The following is a 22896-nucleotide window of genomic DNA, read 5'->3' as shown; positions in this document are numbered from 1 at the left end:
CTAGAATACCCATGACGGTCATTCCCAGTGCGCTCGGAATGTGCCCTGGGCAACTCTGTTCTGAAAGACCTCGCGCGGCAAGACTCTCAAGCTTTTACGTGCCTACACTTCAGCTGAGCTTTTGTTAAGTTGCGGTGTCTGAATGAGGAGGTCTAGAGCAACGGTCTGAGGTTCCGCATTTCTGGAAAGCTCCGGGGGGCGATCCCGATGCTGCTAGCCTATGCATCCCACGTTGAGTAGCGAGGGTGTCATTAGCAGGGAATGATTAAAGCAAGTTCCCCCATTACCCTGAATAGTAGATTAACCTGCAGAGTGAATTCTCTCCTCAGGCCCGAAAGGAGAACCGCTGTTATTATGCTCCATCCTCAGTGATTACCAACAGGACGTGCTGTGCCACAGCCTCTCCACAGCATTTTGCTCCTGAGGAGGAGTGAAGTCACTGAATTTTCGTCAGCACTGTGAGACTTGCACAGTTCCTTCTATTTTCCATTATGGGGGAAAGCGAAAAACCAAGGGAAAGGCACGCATGAGACAGGAAGGGACTCCTCTCAGCGGGAATAACCTCACTTTCCTTTTGTTCCAGCCAGTCCTCCATTCCCCGATTTTTCAAGTGAGTCGCCCAGAGCCACAGAGAAAAGAGCAGCCTTGGAAAGGCGGGCCCGCGTTTGGACCACAGTGACGCTCTCATTTGGTAGAAAGGCAGCTGCGGGGTGGGGACTCCAGTAATAGCCTGTGGCTCTGTTAACCTCACTCTCTGCATATACTTTTTTTCTTCTTCTTCTTCTCTTCTTCTTCTTCTTCTTCTTTTTTTACAACTCTTCATGACAATTTAATTAAGACACAAACCTCCAAAAACCATCACGGTGTGTATTAGCAGCAAGATCAGAACAATCTCCTTCCAATCCCCTTCTTATGAAGCAATTCAAGGCTTGTGGTTTCTATTCAATTTGTTATAATGACAGTGTTTAATCATGAAGTCTACTCGGCAGCCCGCCGCTGAATTGAGGTCACACATGTGACTATTCAAGCATGGAGCACATAATCTATAACTAAGATTTCGCCCCTGAATCTCTAGAGGCTGTGTCATTAATTAACAATGCGTTTATTTAAAAAATAATATGCACTGCAGCCCTCCGAAATGTAGCCTTGGCTCGGAATGAGCTGAAGTTGGTGATGAAACATTCATGGTAGTTGGTATTGTAGGAAGAACTCAGCCATGAGAATAGCTCAATCACATTTATTCGAAGATATTTAATTAAAAGTCTTCTTTTCTAATTTCTCAAAAGCCGACAGGATAATTTCTACTTGTGGCTCCTTGCTAGTTATCAAATCATAAAAGAGAGTCTTTAGAGTTCTACTTCAGATGCTTATGCATGTCAGAAATGCAACATCAGCCATGCAAGTTAAAAATTATTTAGTATCATCCTGCACTGCAATAAATATTTTTAATCCTGAGGGAACAATGAAAAAACTCTGACCCTTAGCCTGGTCCTATCTTGAATCATGGAAGCTTGTTCCAATTGACCGTGACGAAGGGGGGGGGGATGCCTCTCAGCGGGAGGCTCATTCTACTCTATTGCATTTAATGCACAAACTACCCCTGATATATCAAACGAAGTTTTTTTATAGATCAACATATAAATATATTTGAGCAGGACAGGAATATGTCAGAAGACATACATTTCTGGTTAGAGGGCAAACAACAATTCCGCTAAATTTATGTCTCGGGCCTAAACTTGTCTATATTCAGAGTTAGGTTTTAAAAGAGAAACTCCTATGTGTATGTTGTGTGGGCCTTCCCCCCCCCCATCAGTTTATATTTCCATATACCTATGCTTAGGTGCTTGTTTCCTTTCCATGTGTGTATATCCCGTGCTGTAATACTAAGAGCCTATAATGTTTAACACGTGTCTTTTTACTTTTTGTTTGAGGACCTACAGAGATTTTCACACACCCACATTCCCATTGGGTAGAAGTCACTGACTGACCTCCTGGTGGAAAACTTTCCTGCTGCCTGTTTTCCATTTTTTGTCAGCAAGTGCATTATTTCGGTGTGGAAACAGTCTGATTTGGAAGGTCGAAGGCGGTTTACCTGAGGAAGCTGGTTTGGGGAGGTGACTCTCAAGAGGCCGTATGGCCCTGGCGGTCATGATGGGGTCGGATGTGGAATGAACAATGGCATTATCTGCAGAGGCCTGGCTGTCTGCAGAGGAAGGCACTTCTCGTTCAAGGGTTTGAGCTCTGATGGAAGAAGCGGCACAGAGTGCTGGCTGGAGAGACAGGATGGGCTCGGTGTCCTCTGGGAAGTCTGGGTGGCACAGGTACCGCCCTGTGGAGCGATTTCCCGAGTCTGGGAGTGGGAAGGTTCCAATCCCACTGTCCAGCGTCCTCATCAGGCAGTTGGATTCTAGACAGAATAACATAGTGAGGATTAGAGAAGGCTCACGTACAAGGATAAAAGGATCGTGAGCATTAGTCTCTGATCTGGAGGAAGGGGGATATCTAAAAGGAAGAAATTCTTCTAATGGTGTAGTAAGTTTGAAGTGAGTGGCATCACACTGACGTTTAGTTGAACACGGAAATATTCCCTTCACATAATATGAGGGAAGACAGCCAGCCATTACTGGCATTTAGACTCACATGTACTTACACCCTGGATGGCTGACTAGAGTTATCACAGAAAAAAAAAAATCATTAGAGACCAAAAATGATTTTTGGTCACCTTTATTTCAATTGGAAATCCTATGACTTCAACAAATTAGGTGAAATTTATTAACCAAAATACGATGAGTAATGAGCACACATAACACATTGAAGTGATGTCCTCACAGAGGTAATTATGCATCTCTTACATGAATTATCATCCACCTGACAGCTAACTCAGTGTCTGTCCTCTCAATTTAACTGTGAGGGCAAGTAGTGCACATGCTCTAAAGGTCATTGCGAAAGGTACCTTACCCATGATATTACCACTGTATCACGTGGGCTTCATCTGACTCAACTGCCATTTGAAGTCAATTTCTTGAGAAGACTACAGAGTCACTGCCTCTCTTACCCCCTTACTTCACCCAGTAACACAACTCATCAGTACCTGTTGGATTTCTTGTCACTTCCAGAGATCCCTGAAACTATTATTCCCTAAAATGAATCAAGTTGATTTCACTGCATGTGTGTAACATTTTCTGATGTGTCTCATCGTTAAGAAACTTTATATACAGGCAGAAATACAATATTGGCAAAAATGATTGCGTATTTGATTTCTGAAATGGTTGATCCAAGCCGATGAGACAACTTCCTACTTCTGCTCATCACTCCCAAAGTCTCCTATTTATATGATAATTCTAGAATAAAACATTCTTAATAATCTTACAGTTCTAAGACTTAAGAAACACTTAGTACCCTATTGGTCATGGTGGCAGATATAACAGAATATGGCATACTCTTTGCATTGAGATGCTCAACAGCTAACATTTTAGTGGTGCTTTTATGGAACATCTTCCAAAGTGGGAACTGCCAATAACTACTGTACGGACCCCGACACAGGATTCTTAAGCTCTGGAGCTCTCAGATTCCTTGAGGCAGCTGTGAGGATACAAATCTCTTCACCATCCAATCTCTAGAATTTAGAATGCTACAGAACATCCTGTGAAAGATAGCTGAAAGGGTTAAATAATGAAGAGTGACATATTCAAAATGTTTAACTTATTTATCAGATATTAGCTGGTACCTGGTAGGTGGATAGTTTATCCACAAGTGCCTTCTTAACACAATCCCATTTGGTACACAATCCCATTGGGCAATTAGCACCAGAATTCCAGAACCTGTCCATTCCCTACCCTCTTCCGCAAAACCTCTTTGCTGCAAGTGAATAGTACAGCTCTGGGAATTTCCTAACACTAAGGTAAAAAAAAAAAAAAAAATTGGGGTGGGGGGTAGGGCTGTGGATAGACCTGTTACAGGTTTCAGGTTTGGTGCTGGTTTTAGAGGCACTTGGAAGACAAAGTCCCTATCAAAGAAGAAGCTTCTATTTTCAAAGAGGTGTTTATTGGGAAGATGAAGATACCCTCTCTCATTGAGCAGCCTCATACACCATGGGACCTCAGACACTGGTCAGGGACTGCCGGAGCACAGATTCATATGGCGACAGCCAGGGGCGGGCTTTTCTTTTTCACAATCAGTAGGGCTAAGCCTCAGCCCCATTCATTTCAAGGCCTCCACCTGGCCAGCTTTACTCTCAACCAGCTTCAAAGATTGTTCATTGTCTTCTCTATTCATTTCCTCCTCAGTGAAGGGGGCCTGATTGTTACAGAAGGGCCTTTTTGAGAAAGGAGCAGCTGTTTGCCTGGGGAGGCATTGCCAGATGAGTTCGAAAGGAAAGACCCTGCTATTCAGAACTCAAGGTCTTTTCTTCCTTTTTGCCTAGAAATAAAAAACCCTCAGAGTTAGCATGTCCCTGTGTTGTACTTGGAGCAACTCAAAGAGGCTGAACTTCTTCGGTCTCACACAAGCAAGTGGGTCTTCCTCAGAACCGACCCAGGGCTGGGCAACAGGAAGTGGACTCACAGGCTGTAACAGCTGAGCTGTGTTAGTCCCCGCGTGCCCCGGGCTGCCTCCCATGACAACTTACTCCCAGCCCCTTCAGGATTGCATAGCCCCGACCTAAAGCGTGTTCGGCAGGATGAGACACGGGAGATCTTTCCCTTTTGTGGACACAAATCATTAAGTTTGCCTGCTTACTGCAGCCATTAGGACCTCACTCCTATTTGGCATCACGTCATCACTTTTGCGACCTTATAAGGTAAGAACTATCATTACCATCCACAAGTGAGGAATCCTAGCCCCAAAGGGTTAAGTAACTTGCCCAAAGTCACGTGCTATAGAGAAAGAGCTTGAATTTGAATCCAGTCAGGTGTAACTACAAAGATCAGGCTTTCAACCATCAAGCTATCTTGATCCTTCTTCCCCAAAGTACAGATAAATCCAGAAGGGGGCTCCACTCAGTTACAAGGCCACCTTGTGAGCACAAAGCTCATAGGATCCCCCCAGTCCCCCCCCCTCCCCCGCTCCTAGGCAAGGTGCTCAGCTTCTCTGGTATCAGAGCAGACTCCTGAAATCTAGCTGGCTCCCATGTTCCCCATCCCAAGGTGTGAGTCTACTCTTAACTTTCCCTGCATTTACATGGCCGTTGCCCCATGCAGGGTGCCTGTACATCCTGATGGGCATGTTTTCTGAGGACCATGATTGCTCAGTAATGCTTCCCTCTGCCTTCTTCAGTTGTATCCATAGATGTCATGCCAAGGTTTCTCTGGCATTAATCGCAGCTCTCTGGACTAGGCAACAGGCATTGCCTCCAAGGACAGTTTTTCCGGCTTTGCCTAAAAACGCATCCCCCCTCCCCCACCCACCAAATATTTGATGGCTCAGAGAGCACTGAATCCAATTCCCTCCAATGAAGACTCAAAAAAGCAGAAGGAGATCCTTGGCTGCCTTTTCAGTGATTTTTACGGGGAGAAAGCCCCAGCCCCCAAAGCCCTGTAAGTGCTGGCTTAGTCTATGAAGCAGCGCAGAGAATAGGGCAAGGAAGAGGTCTGGGGTAGGAAAAATGATAAAGACAGGCTAGGTATGGTATACCCTTCTGAAAATACCAACATTTTCCGGTTTCTGTCCCCTTAAATTATTTTCCTTCCCTCCTTTCCTTTTCTAATATTATCATAGCAGAATCTGTAAAACAGGACTTCTGGTATTCTCAGATTCTCTGAGAACTGTGTGTTTGACACTAAACTCACAAACCACCTGCTATTAAAGTCATTTTTTATTTCTAAAAATTACAGGTGCCAAATGTAGTGAATTTGAAGAACTCATTTGTAAGTACCTATGAAATGAGATGTAGACAGTCCGGGACTCGGGCCCCATATGCCAAGTTTCACCCTCAGGCAAATTTCTCCAGAATGCAAAAACCTTTGGAAATGGAGTTTATATTGAAAATGCTGACACCTTCTTTATATAGTTTCTTTAAGGTGCTGTAAGTTTCTCACAGTTCGTAAAAATATTGTAACCTGAAAAAAATGTTAGGTACTGTACTTTTGAAGCCAGCTTTTTGTCCCCCTTTAGAGAATTATAAGAATCCACAAAGTAATTAAATGGCTGTGATGGGAACAGAGTTCAAAGCAGCAAGCTGACCTTGCATCTCGAATGAGCTGACAGTCTTGATCTTGACAAGTATAAGTTCACGTTTGTGGGTGTGAGAACAGCTGCCAACAGGGCCTTTCTAATGAGTTCAAGGGTTGGGTCTCTGGATGGACCAGCAGGTTTCATTCTTCCAAGGTCATCGATCACATCTCTGACCCTGGTCAGTCCTCCTACCTACTTCTCATTGTCCCATTTGCCTTCTCTCTCTCTCTCACTCTCTCAAGGTTAAGTTCTCTCACTTATTGGCACTGACAAGCCCTAGACGGTTCATGGGATGACTCAGAGTGGTGCTTCCCAGACCTCTTAAAGTCATAGCACACATAGAAAATATATAGCTCACTGAGGAAAATACTGGCTACTTGAGAGCTGATGGCTCCACATCTCAGCACCATCAGCAACAGAATGGCAGGGAATCTCTTACTTGTTGGGATAGACTCAGGATCTTTTACTCAAACCTCAAATGCATCACTTTGCAGATCTCCAGCAGGCAAGGAGATGGACATCTTTATCGTCTCGTAGCAGCTGATACAGAAATTTCTATGCCCTCCTTTTTTGGGAAAAATCTCAAAGTGCTTGGATTAGGAATATTGTCTGGCATTGAAGCTTGAAGTTACTGGGCCTAAGAGGGAGACGAGCAGCCCAGGTGTGGGGTGAGTAGCCAAAAAGGGTGAGGTTCTGCATGGGATGGTGGAGGAAGGAGTTCTGGAGAAACATTTCCAATGGGGATATGTCTACTCTTAACTTAGGGTGCAGAGTATAAAATCCTCACTCAATTCACCAACGAGAACTAGCACCTTATGTTCCCTGCACCAGGTATCTTGGCAGGTGCTTTTAGTTTCCTCATCTGAAAATTAGATCATATAGCTTTCATCATGGGGGTGCTTGAGGACTAAAAACACAGCACCTAATAAACATAGTATGATGCCTGGAATAGGCACATGGCTATCATTCAGAAAACAGCACAATTCTCTAAACAAATGTTATTAGACTGTAGGCATCCTGGGGGCAGAATGGATTTTATTTATCTCCTCAACATTCTCATATAAGTCCATTCCTGATTCTATATTGTCTTTTTTCAACATTACAGTGATTATGTGCTGAGAGAGCTAGTAATAACTCTGGGCTGATTGAGTAACTGATTTACTCTCCATCACCAGGGCTCAGCACGGTGCCTGACACATAGTTCTCACCATATGTATTGAAAAGCACAGGTGGAGAAAAAACAGCTCTAGTCTTTAGAAAATGCTTCCTGAAATTAAAGTGAATATGAGGGGCGCCTGAGTGGCTCAGAGGGTTAAAGCCTCTGCGCTCAGGTCATGATCCCAGGGTCCTGGGATCAAGCCCCGCATCAGGCTCTCTCCTTGGTGGGGAGTCTGCTTCCTCCTCTCTCTCTGCCTGCCTCTCTGCCTACTTGTGATCTCTCTCTCTGTCAAATAAGTAAATAAAATCTTTAAAAAATTAAAGTGAATATGATGCTTCCCTTTTGAAACCCCAATCTGCTGCCTTTTGTTTTGACTCTGGCAACAAAAATAGCTGACTTCCTTCTTCTGTAGAGCTATTTTTCACAGACGGTCAGACTTCATTAATTCAGATAGCCAGAGGGATAAGATCATTCAGAATTATTGAATATTTTAAAGGCCAATTTCTTAATACTTCCAAGCCCTTAGAGCAAAGGTCTGTGACCAAGACAAGGACAGCTCCTAGAATGGGGTTTTGGTGTCTTTCTCATTCTCCCTGCCCAGCCGCTTCCTGCAAAGCATCACTGGCCAGAAGGTCTCAAGTCTAGAAGTACAAGTAGAAGAAGAAGAAGCAGAAGCAGAAGCAGCAGCAGCTGCCGCCAAAGTGGCACCATCATCCTGGCCCTCATCCTCAGGGATTCTCGATGTGGTGATGTCGTGCTGAGTGCTGGCATCCCCACTGAATGCCAGTGCCCATAGGAGTAGAAGAACTAAGCTCTTACAGAGTCCAGTTCCCAGGGACGATCTGTAGTGAGTAGACGAGATTATTTGGTAACATCTTACATGGGTTTACACAAAACATGAGTTTCTCTCTTTTAAAACAATTTGTTCTCTCAAGTGGATTGTTCCAAACTTGTTTTATATTATTTCTTCACACAGTACTGTTATCTTTAATAATAGCTAAAAAGGGAAAAGCTGATTTCCAGCACTGTTTCAGTTAATACACATTTCCATGCTGGTGGAATCTGAATTAGCAATGATTTTTGAGTGTTTCGAAAATGCTGCTTATTTTCCCCTCAGCCTTCTCTTCTGTGTGTCTCCAACTTTTCCTCACAGATCCTATCGCGCAAATCCGTGATCCCTTGAATTTGTAAACTCAAGACTCCTGGTAGGGTTAATGTATTTGTCCAAAGAGATTATTGGATAGGAGAGGCTTGAGAAAACCTGACTTGAGTTCCAAGTTACTCTGAGTACTCAGAAGAAGGAAGTGAAAAAACAGCCATCGGAGCCAGAAAGACAAGGCTTGAAGACCCGTGCAGCTACCTGCTGGCTGCGTGACAACAGGGTTCGAAAAATAGTCTCAGCGTGCACAATGCAGCTCATCTGTAGTGAGCCTGGCACAGTGCCCGTGACAAAGCAGGAGCTCCACGAGTTTTCACAAGGGGTTGTCAGGGAAAGGTGAAGGCCCCGGACATACAATGGCGTGGAAACCAACATAATCCAAATGTCTAACGGCACGGTTAGTATTCTACTGCAGCACCTGGGTCTGTCTTACCGAACAACGACCTTGTGGTTATTTCCTAAGCAATTATCTTTCAGCAACCATTTCTTTGGAGGTGAGCTGATTGTCAACATCAATAAGCAACTGCGAATACTTAGAGTTGGGGGCAAGTTGCCTCATGCATAGAAAAGATGGAGTCCATTCTCAAGAATTCTATTTTGGAGCTGGCACCCTGAGAATCTTTTTTAAAAAGCCTAAATGAATGATGTGGACTGGTGTTCCTTTGCTCACAGACTTATTACATTCTCAGGGTACACGTGCATATTAGGAAGCCACGATTTTCAGTTAGCAAAGGTAGAGCTCATCTATCCTAAAAAGTTGTACTCGTTCCTGTGCCATGATCTGCTCGCTCTTACAGGTTCAAACAAACTACTTTAGTCATCACAGATTATTATTTTTTTCCTCTTCAACACTAATAAATCCTAGGAAAAGAGAAAATTTTAAACTCCAAACTTTTTTTTTTTTTTAAATTTTGAGCATTTTCATCACATCTACAAGTCTCAGCCAAAAAAATGCAAGGAGGACCCAATACAACTCACCGGCCAGAAAGGGTGTTTGAATGGGTGCTTAGTGGCCGTGCCATATTACTAAGTGGTATGCTTTCTTCTAATGCAAGTGGTCATGTAAATAAGTCTTTGTATGACTTCTCTCCAGGTTCCTAAACATCTTTTAGCGATGTGTGGTATTGGCACCAGGAGCTTAAACCACAGATGGGAGAACAGATCTCTTTATTTGCACATCCTTCTCTTCATCTGTACGGCTGAAACAAGCTAAAAAAAACAAGCCTGTTGCCAAAGCCACATCAATTACATGTAGGTTATACATTCTAAGTTTATCCCATGGCTTTCTCAAAGTAGTCAAAAATGACTATATTGGCTATTTATTCACAACTACTGGGTACCTTTGGCTGTGGCATTAAGATGACCTTCTGGAAGAGTAAATTCAATTTGATGGCTTTGGAATGCATGAGAATACCCAGCCTTTGAATTCCAAGTGGATTTAAGCTTTCTGAGACTTGAAAAGTGTAGCGAAGAATGTAAATTTGTTTTCCAGTCCCCTGTGCTCTCTTTGATATAAAGGAAGATAAGGATATTGGGGGTCTGGTGCACTGCCACACACAGAATGAATATGTGAAAATCATAGGGAATTAACATGACAAAAAATTAAAGGGAAAAACCAGACCATGAATTTCCTTTGTAAAGATGAAGGACACATTACTTAAACCAATATAAAAGACGTGCCACCTTACGCAGGGTTGGTATCTGGTGAACAAACACTCTCCATCTAACACTACGTCACATAAAATACTGTGCTGCGATGTGATTTAAGGATATAAACTGGAAAAGGTGAGAAATGCGCGTCAAATGCCCACGTAGACCACGAATTCATAGAAATACTTCGTGAATTTATTTACATATCCAGCTGGTAAAATCCCTGAGGGGGGAAAGTTTGCTGTAAGATGTGTTTCTTCCTGTCAATGCTGAAACATTCTGAAACAACTTCTAAGGCTGAGGATGGCTCTTGGTCTAGAATTTTGGGATACATTATGCAACTTTCTGAACACCTCACGATTCTACAAATGTTAATAATGATCTATATTCTCTTATCCCTCAGGACTAAAAAATCTTGAGATCCTCATATAACCCCTTCATGTCATGCTGCTTGTGTAAAACAGTGCCCAGACTCGCAGGCAGTGTTTACTGTGATACAGAAGAGTAGACCCATGAGGCCAGTATGGTTTAACAGCCAGCACTTGTCTGAATTGGTCAGCTGATCTAGGAAGAGAGTTGGATCCCAGACTCCTAAAAGCTATTTTGGGAGTTGTCACTTTGGATCAAAGTCCTTGATGATGAGCATATACAAGAATCCCTCCCAACCCCCGCCAAAGCAATGACTACCCCTTGACTACTTTCCTATCCATATGTCATCTTGTCCTCTTTACTTTGATATTTTTCCAACTTAAACAACAAGACAAAATACAACATTGTATTCTCATTAACGAAACTTCCTAGAGTACCATAAAAATGCTGAATCACAATGGTTCCAGCCTGATCTTTGATCACCATTTTTCTATGTGAAGAAATGTCAACTTCTCTCTCTGTCTTGTTTCCTCTTATCCTTGCTCATTCTCCATCCATGACAAAATTACTCTATTCTCAACTTTTTCCTCCCAATCTAATTATCATTTGGCTACCTGTTTGCACCTTCTTTTCAAATACCTTGGGCTGGTGTTTATGAAAGGCATGTTAAAGATCTAAACAAATGATGTTTACTGATTCTCCTCTGTTCACAGACTTACAACATTCTCAGATTACATTCCCAAATTAGCAAGTCATTATTTCCCCTTAGAGAAAGTACAGCATGTCTGTCCCCAAAGGTTATCCTAGTATCTATTCAATGATCTATCTTCTCTCATGCATCCACTCCATCTCTATCTGTCCTGCCAAAAGGAAGTGATAAGTTAAACAATTATCTGGTGAATCTGATAGACATCAATAGCTATTACGAGTAATTTTGTCTCTCTAAATCTTTTCTACTCCATATCAGGCTTTCTGGATCGTATGGACTACTGCCTCTTCTCTCCATTTCACCTGCCTGGATAACATCAGCTTTGATAAAGCAACTGAGGGAAGGGGGGAAAGAAAATAAATTGGAGGTAAGGTGCTGCAGGAAGAGATTCAAAACACCCTGATTTGGCAAGAAGTGTATAAAAACAGAGAAGCATGGGGAGATTCAGATGTGTCAATTTAGCCACGATAAAAATTTATTAGGGGTGTTTATAACACATGATACATATTATTACCCTAACTTTTTTATATTAAATTTTTACATGCTCTAAAATTACAAATTATTTTATTTTGTTCATGTTACTGCAGTAATAGATATTTAATGAAAGCCTACAGAAAGATAAAAATTTAAAGTTCATAGTGTTTTCTCCATTTCTCTCTATATTTAATCATTCTCAATGATTTTTTAAATTACATGCAGAAAGGAAGAAAGCCCAAGTCTTCATATTCCTAAACTTTTTTTTATTTTAATAGTCACTCTAACATGCCTTACTTGCTTGGTTCAGAATTTTAATTATTATAAGGTAATCTATTTTAAGTGAATATTTAAGGATCATTTATTTTTCTTTTATGTGACTGCAGTTGAAATGTGGGTGAAGAGGAGGCTGAAGTTGATGTGAGCCTATCTTTCCAATTCAGCTGCTGCTCTTCACTCACCAATATTCCATGGTTGTCTTTACAAGAAGATAATAAAGAAGTAATGAAATCCAACAGACCAGTGGATATGGATATAGGTAAAAATACAGAGAGATTTTTGCTTCTGTCCATTAAGGATTAACAGCAACAGGACTATACTTATGCTGTTAAACACTGTTTTCAGATATTAGACAGTAGGCAGCATAGGACTTGACCTCAGAATCATGGGAAACAAATGAGGTGAGCCCTAAAAGTTCCCCAGCCACCCTTCTGATGACAGTTCCTAGACTGCAACACAGAGAAGGAACACAGAGCCTGCAGATCCCATTGAATTGAAAAGATAAATATATGCATGTGTGTTTGTGGGGTGGGATAAGACGAGTATCAAGGTTGCTAGAATTTGCAGGGCTGTATATTGGAAAGAAAAGATAATAGCAGAGGTATACTTACAGTTTTCGGCTATATACTAATCTGAATATGCAGGGGGTAAAATTAGTGGTGTCTGAGAAATAATTACTATGAAGGACTAAGTTAAGTAATTTCTTGAGTTCGCATAGGCTAAAAATAGTTTGTTTCCACCATTCAGGGAGGCTAGGCTTTCTAAAATGTGAACTATAGGGTAGAGTTCTAAGAAAGGTCAAACCTCAGTAAGGAGGCTAAGTTATACCTAGAATAAAGGCTTCCCTGGACTTGTCAGAACAAAACTTAAGAGTAAGCTTTGACAAATAAAACTAATCTGTATATACCTTAAAAGCACCCCAGAACAAAGTTTAAAAATTTTTATAGGAATACTGAAATCCAGTACTCAACAACATAAAATTTATAATCTCTGTTCAAAAAGAACTAGGCAGACAAAAATCAGGAAAATATGATCCATCTTCAGGAGAAAAATCAGTCAATAGAAACAGAAGAAGAAATGAGAGATAATAAAACTATAACAAAGAACCTTAAAATACTGTAGATAGGGAGTTCAGTCTGAGCCTTTGGCTCAGGTCATAATCTCAGGGTCCTGGGACTGAGTTGCTCCCTGCTCCCTGCTCAGCAGGAAGTCTGCCTCTCTCTCTCCATCTGCTTCTCCCCCAGTTCATGTTCTTTCTTGATCTCGCTGTCTCAAATAAACAAAATTTTTAAGAAAATACTGTAGATATTATAAATAAGTACAAAGATATAAAATAAAATTGGAACTTCATTAAGAGATATGAGAATAATAAAAATACCCAAATGAAAATTATAGACAGGAAAAAAACCTATTTAAATAGAAAAAATACACTACATAGGAGTAAGAACAGATTAGCAGTGATATCAGATAACAGGAAAGCAGAGATGTCAGATATAGCAGGAAAAAATAGTGAATTTGAACACATAAGGACATAAATGATCCAAAATAAAGTATACAGAGAAAAAAGACTTAAAGGAATAAACAGAGCATTAGTGACCTTGGAGTCAATATGAAATAGTATGTGTATCTGGAGCTCCCAGAATTAAAAAAAGAGAAGAAAAATTACATGACAGAATAACCAAAAATGTACCATATTTGATAAAAACTATAACCCCAATTCTAAGAGAATCATTGAATTCCAACCAGGACCAACATGGAGAAGACTCACCAAGGCACATCATAATTAAGTTGCTGAACATCAATGATAAAAACAAATCTTAAAAGCAACTGAGAATAAAGATACTTTATAGAAGAACAATGATAAAACTGACAGCAGACTTTGTCAGGCACTACGTAATCCAGAAGATAGTAGATAAATATCTTTAAAGTGTTGAGTGGAAACAAACAAATACCTATGAACCTTATGAAATTAATTTCAATTAATCAACTTCTCAATTATTTTAAAAATCAAAGAAAAAAGAAATTCTTTTAAAACCAGCAAGAGCAGAGAGGTGCAGAGGTGGCTCAGTTGGTTAAGTGGCCAACTACTGATTCCAGCTTAGGTCATGCTTTCAGGGGCCTGAGACCAAGCTTGGCAACAGGCTCCTCATACAGTGGGGAGTCTACTTGAGGATTCTGTTTCTCACTCTCTGTCCCACCTCTGCTCATGCTTTTTCTCTCTCAAATAAATAAATCTTAAAAAAAAAAAAAAAAGAGCTGAGAGAATGTATTCCCAGAGGAGGTTTTAGTGTAAGAAATTTTAAGTGTATTTTCACAGGCAGATAAAAAATGAATATCAGGTAGACATTTGGATGTAAAGAGTATCAGAAGTAGTAAATATAGGTTGTAATATATAATATATTTCTATTTTTTAATCTTTTTAAGAGATAAATAACCAAAGCAAATGCAAGAGCATACTGCAAGCTTTCTAACATATATAGACATAAAATATAACAATAGCATAAAGGATGGGACAGGTTATATGAAAGTAATCTGTGATACATTATTTAAGATAGATAATGCTAAAGAGGCAATTAGACTATACTTAAACATTAGATCAATCACCAAGGAGTACAGCTGATACTCTGTAAGTGGAGATAAAGGGGAATCATAAAAAATAATTCAAAAGGCAGGGAAGAAAAAGCAAAAATATGAAGTACAGAGGAGACAAGTAGAAAGTTACATATTAAGATGGTAGATTTTAAACCCAACTATTTAGATAATTACACTAAAGGTAAATGGCTTAAACATGCCACTTAGTAGTCTGAGTTTGTCAGATTTGATTTAAAAAAAAAGCAATTAATTGCTGTCTATGAAAAACCTACTTTATATATATTCACGGATCAGAAGATTCAATATTATTCAATTTTCTCCAAGCTGACTTATAGATTCCAGGCAATCCTAATCAAAACACTACCAGTCTTTCTTACAGACATTAACAAACTGATTCTACAAGTATTTGGGAAGTACAAACATTTTTAAAAAAGTGAAACAATGTCAGGACTGATACTACCTAAATTGTAGTTGGCTATATAATAATTAAGAGAATGTGATATTGGATGAGGATTTGCATATAGTTTAGTGGAATAGAACAGACATTCCAGAAATAGACTCACACATATATTGTCACTTGTCAAAAATGACAAGGTAATTTAATGGGGCAAAGATAATGTTTAGACAAAAGGTACTAGAAACACTGAATATTCCTAATGAGAATAATAGACCTCACCCCTTTATTCACACTATATACAATAACTAATGCACCGACTTAAACATAAGAACTAAAATTGTAAAAAGTCTACAAGAAAACAGAGATTATCTCTGTGACCTTTGATTAAGCAACAGTTTCTTAAATAGAGCTCAAAAACAAAAACCACACACAAAAAATGATACCTCAGATGATTAAAATAAAAAAAACCTTCCTCTTCAATGGCACTAAAAGAAAATTAGAAGGCAAACAACAAGCTGTAAGAAAACAACAAATGTATATCTAATAATAATAATAATAATAAATATAGGGGTGCCTGGGTGGCTCAGTCATTAAGCATCTGCCCTTGGCTCAGGTCATGATCCCTGAGTCCTGGGACTGAACCCCACATTGGGCTCCCTGCTTGGCGGGAAACCTGTTTCTCCTTCTCCCTCTGCTCCTCCCTGCTTGTGTTCCCTCTCTTGCTGTGTCTCTCTTTGTCAGATAAATAAGTAACATCTTAAAAAATGATAATAATAAGTATAAATGACAATATAACAATATATTATTTATTATGTATTATATAATTAATATAATAGTTTGATATATAATATATAATACAATAAAAATAATAAAAAATAACTCTTATAACTCAATAATAACAAAACAAAAAGTTCAGTTTAAAGTTGAACAAAATTTTGAATGCTTGTGTCACCAAAGAAGATATGTGGATGTCATATAAACACAGGAAAGGATGTTCAACATCATCAGTCATTAGTGGGCTGCAAATTAAAATCACAGTGAGATATCACTACACTCCCATAAATATGGCTAAAACTGAAAAGACCCACAATAATAAATGCTGACGAACTCTCTTACATTGGTCATAGGATCACAGAATGGTAAAACTACTTTGGAAAACAGTTTGGTAGTTTCTTGTGAAGTTAAACATACACTCATCATGTGATCCAGGAATAACACCCTTGCCCAAGAGAAAAGAGTACATATGTCCACCTAAAGACTCCACACTAATATTAAGACCAGCTTTGTGCATAATAGCTCAAACTAGAAATGACCAACATGTTCACTGGCTAGTGAACAGAGAAACAGATGATGGTATATTTATACAATGAAATACCAATTGGTAACAACAAAAACAAAACAAAAAAAAAACAGAAACAAAAACAGAACTCATATAATGTGGATGTTTCTCAAAAGAATTTACATTAATTAAAAGAGACAGACTCCAAATACTATATGATTTGACTCCATTTACATTAAAATTCTAGCAAAGGCAAACCTATAGTGATAGAAACAAATCAGTGATTGCCTGGGACTAGTGGTACGAGTGATTTCACATAAAGGAGTGTAAGAGAATATTCTGGGGTGATGAAAATGTTCTGCATATTTTTTTAAAAATGCATTTATTTATTTATGTAAGTAAGTAATCACTATAGTCAATATGGGGCTTGAACTCATGACCCTGAGATCAACAGTCGCATGGTTTTCTGATTGAGCCAGCCAGGAATCCAGAAGATGTTTTATGTCTTGATTGTGGCTGATAACTAGATAACTATATACATTAGTGGCTAGATAACTATATACATAAATCAAAACTCATGGAATAGTATACTTAGAAAGAGTATATTATGTTGTATGTAAATTATACTACAATATACTAGGTTCTAAGTATTATATGCCCAGGAGGCCAATAAAGATTTACTGAAATCCAAAAGCGCAATCCTGAAGGAACATGGCTGAACAGAGGAAACGGGCTTTCCCCAGGTATAACCTTGGATTTTCCTTAGAGGATCTGAACGTAATGCTGGGAAGGAAGAGTCTTTAGGAGTTCCCAGGAAGCACAACTGGGGCTATTCTTTAATCCCAGATCAGGCAGCACACAAGGGGCTTTGTTTTCTCCTTCATCCTTTCAACTATCCCAGCTAGTAGCAACTATTATCCCCATTTAACAGAGGAGGAAAGCAAAGCTCTGAGGAGACAGAGTTACTTGATAGTGCCGGTCTGACTCCAAAGCTCAGGCTCATTAACCTGCCTCCCAGTCGGGATGGAGATCCCCAGTATCAGCGAGCCTGACAGGGACTCTACAGGCCAGTACTCTTCTAGCTTGGGGAGTGTTGCACAGACCCCTGGATTCTCTGGCTATGTGCCCAATTCTCTTCTGCAAAGAGGGTCTTAAACAGGAACCAGAGCCACCAAATGGACATGCCCTGTGGAAATGCATTTGACCTTCATCATACTTCATCTTTCTATAGCATAACAACATTTGCTGTATGCTTACCACAGGGTAAATGCTCTACTTGCAACAGACCATGATAAAATATGCAGTGGATATATTTTACATACAAGGAAATGGAGATTTAAGAAGGTAAATAAAGTTGCTCTTGGTTATATAGCTACAAGTAGGAGAGCCAAGATTTGGAGAAAAGCCCATACAAATTATAAAGCTTGCAGGGCTGATGGTTACATAGTCTCATATTGTCTTCTGTCCTCAGTTTGCCAACACTCTGAATCAATAAGGAAGTCACACATTATACAGTAAGGATGCATTAGCTCATGGTCCAGAATAGAGCAAGCTTCAGGACTGCCTTGATCTAGGCCTTCTGTATCCCCTCCCCTGCAGCTTGGCAGAGCCATGCTCTGCATATCCCATGTGTCAGCTTTGGCTTCTTGTCTGTAGGAGCTATCTCTGTTAGCTCCATATTCACCAGCTGTATGCTCCCAAGATTAGAGGGAAAGAGAAGTTGGCTCTTCATGTGATTTCTCTTTGTATCTGCAACCACTCTGTCCACTGAAAATTAGCCAAATGAGATCACAAGCTTATTCCTGGACCAATCCATGCCACTTGAGGATGGCTATTCATTGACTGGCCTAGAGCCTAGCTTCCTGGGCCAATTGCTTGCAGGGAAAATTACCATAAGTGTCCTAATAACATCGTACCCTTGATGTGGAAATGAATATTGGGAAGCCAACCATAATGTCTGCTATATTTTTTCTTAGTCACTATTTCAACTGAATCTCACAGCAACACTATACCTCAATGGTAATCTCCCCTTTACAGATGAGAACACAAATAGGCAGCCTGTGTCTTTCAGGAAACACGGACACATAAGGCAGCCAGGATTCAAAGTCATGTCTTCTCACTCCAAGTCAACAGCTTTCTGCTGCTTGGACAACTACTGTGACCATACCCCTCTTTCCTCTTCAGACAAAATTTCAAGATGTTGCTGAGAAGATATTTATCTTCAAGCTTGGAGCTTCTGGTATCTATCATCTTTTTTTTTTTTTCTCCCTAATTCAATAACCACCCCATTATGGAATCCAGTAAGCCATTTATAACCAAGTAGGGAGGTACTGTTTTTGTTTTTTTCCCAGGACTTCCTTTCCAATGAGGCTTTATAGGTTATCATTTAAAATAAATACATAGTCTGATAAACCTTAAAACCTATTTAGTGTAATATAAACTTTCTTCTCTTTTCCCTCTTCAACCTCATTTCTAAATAACATCATGTTCAAAAAGACTGTCATTTTCAAATTCTTTTTCCACACCTACCATCAACACACTATCAAACCATACCCCCAGGCCTCTGGCTCTCACCAGCTGTACTCATTCTCTGTTAACATATCCAAAGAGAAGGTTCTGGCTTTGGGGCTTTTAATGCAAGAGTGTCATAAACATGGTCTTTTTTTTTTTTTTTTTTCCTCAAAAAGATGAGAGAAATAAGATGAAAAAAACAAAACAATGGCAAAAAACCCCCTCACATATCTGCGTAGCTATGCAGGACATTGTTTCAACTAGAGTTCCAACCAAAATGGAGAAAGAGAACTGGCTGGTGGATGACTGTGGCATTAGTACCTAGCAGAGCTGCAGATGCTGGTAAAAGGAATCTCTTGTACCTCGGGCCCATCTTACATCTAAGATGTGCTGCCATGAATGTGATCCTTCAGTTTTCCTGACAATCATGTGCTGAGTTGGGGAAGGCAGTAGCCAGTATATCCAATTTACAGACAGTGAAACCCAGGCAACAATCTGCTTAATTAGTAAGGGACAAAACTATAATGAAACTTAGGTATACTGCTTCTGGGTTCAGTGCTGCTTACACTACATTATTTGGATTCCAGAAAAGTTAGGAAAATGGTATGAAAGATATGAAAGCTCAAGATTTAGGTTGGCACCTCTGATTCTGGATTTTAAGTCTGAATCTTACATATTTTTTGCCTTTCTTTGGTGTTCAGGAAAGGTAAACAAGACTTGACAGAAAATCTGATGAGAAGATGCAATCATTTTGACCCAAGGCCAATATATAAAAATTCAAAAGATGTAATCAAGAATATATGTTGGCACCATCTAGGGCAACTGTCATAATGCGGCCTTCCAACAGACATATGTTACCACTGTACGTTGAGTCATAGTGAATGTCCTATTGATTGTTTAGACCACGTGTCTCTCTCCTCACAAGACCAGAGGAAAGAGACGAAAGAGGCATCAAGGAAGACTCGTTTTTCTAAATTTGAAGAATTGGGAGTAAGGGGGGAAGGCCTTTAAAATAAGGAGCCAAGTTAGAGCACAGGGAAAACATCCTAATGGGGAAGAGACCATGGTGAGGAAGAGGAGATGAGGAAGCTGGGGGAGTCATGATGTTGGAGGTAATACTGGTACATCTGGAGCTAAGCTTGGAGATTTTGTTTGTAAACAGTTTCTGGAGGAGCAGAAAGAAAAGCTACAACAGCGTTATTGAAGGTGGGGGTACGGAGGAAGACAAAGACAGCTGAAAGAACTTCAGGAGATAAAGGCTGGAAAGGTCTCTGGCAAGCTCAAGCAAGTGACAGAACACTTAGTGATACCCAGGCCCTTCCTCTCCCTAGTAGACTAAGAAAGGGTCAGGGGTAGAGCAGAATGAGGAGAATAAGGCAGCAGTTGAGTAGATCTTTCTGTGGGATCTCGAGGACTGTGGCAGAGTAGAATGTGGTAGAGTGTCAAAGGTTTTTGACAGCTAAATCCGCTTAAGTGTGCAGAGGAAAGAGAGGCTTTACTCTGAATGACACAGCTCACCCCATTTGTTTCTGGAGAATCCCTCGCAGCTTCTATTCTATATGCCTGCACAATGTCACCCTACACATGAGTTTATCATCCTTGTAAAGACAGACTCATTAGTGAGGTATGGCTTATTGTGAAGGAAGGCATGTGTCCCACAGCCTGTGTCTGATCCCACTCCTTGACCTCCATCACCCCAGGACAGTTCACTCAGCCTGGCAGAGTTCACAAGCTTGATGCAAAATCTGACTGCATTCAAGGATCCCCGAGCAATTAAGGAAGGAGAAGCGGTACGTATGTGTGACTCCCAAGATGTCGCTGTCTCATCCAGAGGTCGGTGAACAACAGGAATTTCTCACTCCATGCACAGGGATTGCTCTTCTATCTGGCAGTTTCATTACGACACTCTAGACAAGTTCCGGCTGTAAGTGAAGACCTAGTACAAATTTAGCAAAGCACCCCATCCAGTGTGGAACCCTGACATGTTGGTTCCAGGGGACAAAGGCCACTTAACCCTGTTCCCTGGCAGCCCGGTCTTCTTGCAGAGCAGAACAACGTGCGAATTGCACAGCGGACTAATTGTCATCCACGACTCTGGTGAGTCAGCACAATTATTTACATGGAAAGCAACTCCCACTGGTTCCAGGAGGAGCATCTCATGAACACCTGAAATCATCATTTTTGTCCTTAGAGGAGCTTTGCTCTAAAGCATGAAATCTCTCTAACAGGGCTCTATTGCTGTGTAATGAATAGATAGAGCATGAACGTGCATGCAGATTTCCAGGGGCCTTTGGGCCCTTTGCTTGTGCACAGGCCTCTTGAATCTTTGCTCCTATTAGGGTGAGGGGACCTCCTTTCCTGAGGGCTCATACCTCCATGGGGAAGTTTGCATCTTATAGACCTCTGAATGAGTTTTGATTCCAGATTCAGTTGAAGTAAAAATGTCTAGCTTTATTTGTTCCTGTGAAAGTAGACTGCTAGCCCTTCAGTAACTGGGGGACATTAGGCCACCTGCTCTACTGTTTTACATAAATGGTCATGATGTAGGTTCTCTGATATTTGACTCCTGGCATCTGCAGTCTCCCCAGCTCCTACCCTATTTATACGCTAAGTTCACCTGTTCATTTTTCCTTGGCTTGGGGTGAAGGGAACTGAAATCTGTAGTCATCTGCACAGATGACAGCCGTTCAACTTCCTCTAAGTAGCTGATACTCTAATCATCCTGTTAAAATCTAATTACATGTAATTGTATTAGGTTTCTATAGAGAAACAGAACAGTAGTGTGCATCAAGTGTGTGTGTGTGTGATGTAAGGAACTGGCTCATACAGTTGTGGATGCGGGCTAGTCCCAAGATCTGCAGGGAGAGTAGGCAAGCTGGAGACCCAGGAGAGCTAATGGTTTAGTTCCCCTCTAAGTCCTAAGGCCCAAGAACCAGGACAGCTGTCAGTGTGGTTCCAGTGCAGAGATCAGCAGGCTTGAGACCCAGGAAGAGTTATTATTTCAGTCATTTCTAGTCTGAAGACAGGGAAAAACTGACATCCTAGCTCCAAGGCAGTCAGGCTAGAAGGAGAATTCTCTCTTACTTTCAGTGGGGCCAGTTTTTTTTTTTTTTTTTTTTCCTGTTTGGACCTTTGACTGGCGGATGAAGCCCACTGCATTTAGAAGGCCAATCTGTGTTACTCAACCTGCCAATTTACACGTTAATCTTATCCAAAAACATCCTCACAGAAACATCGAGAATATGTTTGATCAAATCTCTCGGCACCCCGTGGCCCAGTGAAGTTGACATACAAAATTAACCATCATAGTTATTCAGGAGCTGTTGTTTGTGGTACACCATAACAATTAAAAAGTCAAAATGTGTGTTTGGGGGGGAGAGGGGGCATTTTCTAATCGTGCAAATAAACAATTTGTGTAAATAAAACAATTGTGCAAATAAAAATTTCTAAGGTGCAAATAAACACCTGCAAAATGGCCTATTTAAGATGAACTTAATGGAAGCTATCCTGCTAATACCCCCATACCCCACCCTGAAGCTTTGAGAGACATCACTGCTACTTAGGAAAGAAATCATTGTTTTAAAACTGCTTTCCCAATATTTTACTGATGTAGACTTCTCAAACCTTACGGAAACAGACAGAGAATAATTCTAAGACCTCTTCTCAGGTGACGTAAATGAGGCACATGGGGGAAGAAATAGCTTGTTTAGCATCATAATATTTGGAAAATGAATGTGTCTGGATTTTAAGAATGCAGGATTGCAAATCCCACCCCTTTTTAAAGGGGTATAGTGGAACTTTCATATGTAGAAGGTGATGGCTATCTTGGTGATTAAAGAGATGGCTAAAAAGCAGGTCGAAAGAGGGGCACGGATTGCATGGAGCACTGGGTGTTATACACAAACAATGAATGTTTGTTCTGTATGGTGACTAACATCACCTAATAAAAAATAATAATTAAAAAATAAAAAAATTAAAAAAAACTAAAAAGCAGGTAGAAAGCAAAAGGTTTAGGGGATATTACTTTTAAAGGGGAATCTTCAATAGCTACTCCTTCAACAAGGTAGCTCATTTTTCAAGACCCCTGGTTCTGGCTGGGGGGTATCAGGAGATTCCCTGGTATCTGCCCAGCATGTTGGCAGTTGCT

At 40.4% G+C, this 22896-nt stretch overlaps 1 protein-coding gene across 1 annotated transcript in view; it reads right to left on the bottom strand.

Moving 5' to 3' along the window:
- The window catches only part of NCKAP5 (NCK associated protein 5), a 962745-nt gene that overhangs the window by 56333 nt on the left and 883516 nt on the right, over nt 1–22896 (bottom strand). Inside the window, 1 exon segment of the mRNA XM_044242595.1 lies at nt 2093–2407. Coding sequence (XP_044098530.1) covers nt 2093–2407 — 315 coding nt within the window.

The sequence above is a fragment of the Neovison vison genome, chromosome 3 (genome assembly GCF_020171115.1).
Source record: "Neovison vison isolate M4711 chromosome 3, ASM_NN_V1, whole genome shotgun sequence".
Taxonomy (NCBI): domain Eukaryota; kingdom Metazoa; phylum Chordata; class Mammalia; order Carnivora; family Mustelidae; genus Neogale; species Neogale vison.
Note: the sequence above shows the minus strand (reverse complement) of the source record. Positions and strands in the feature narration are given on the sequence as shown.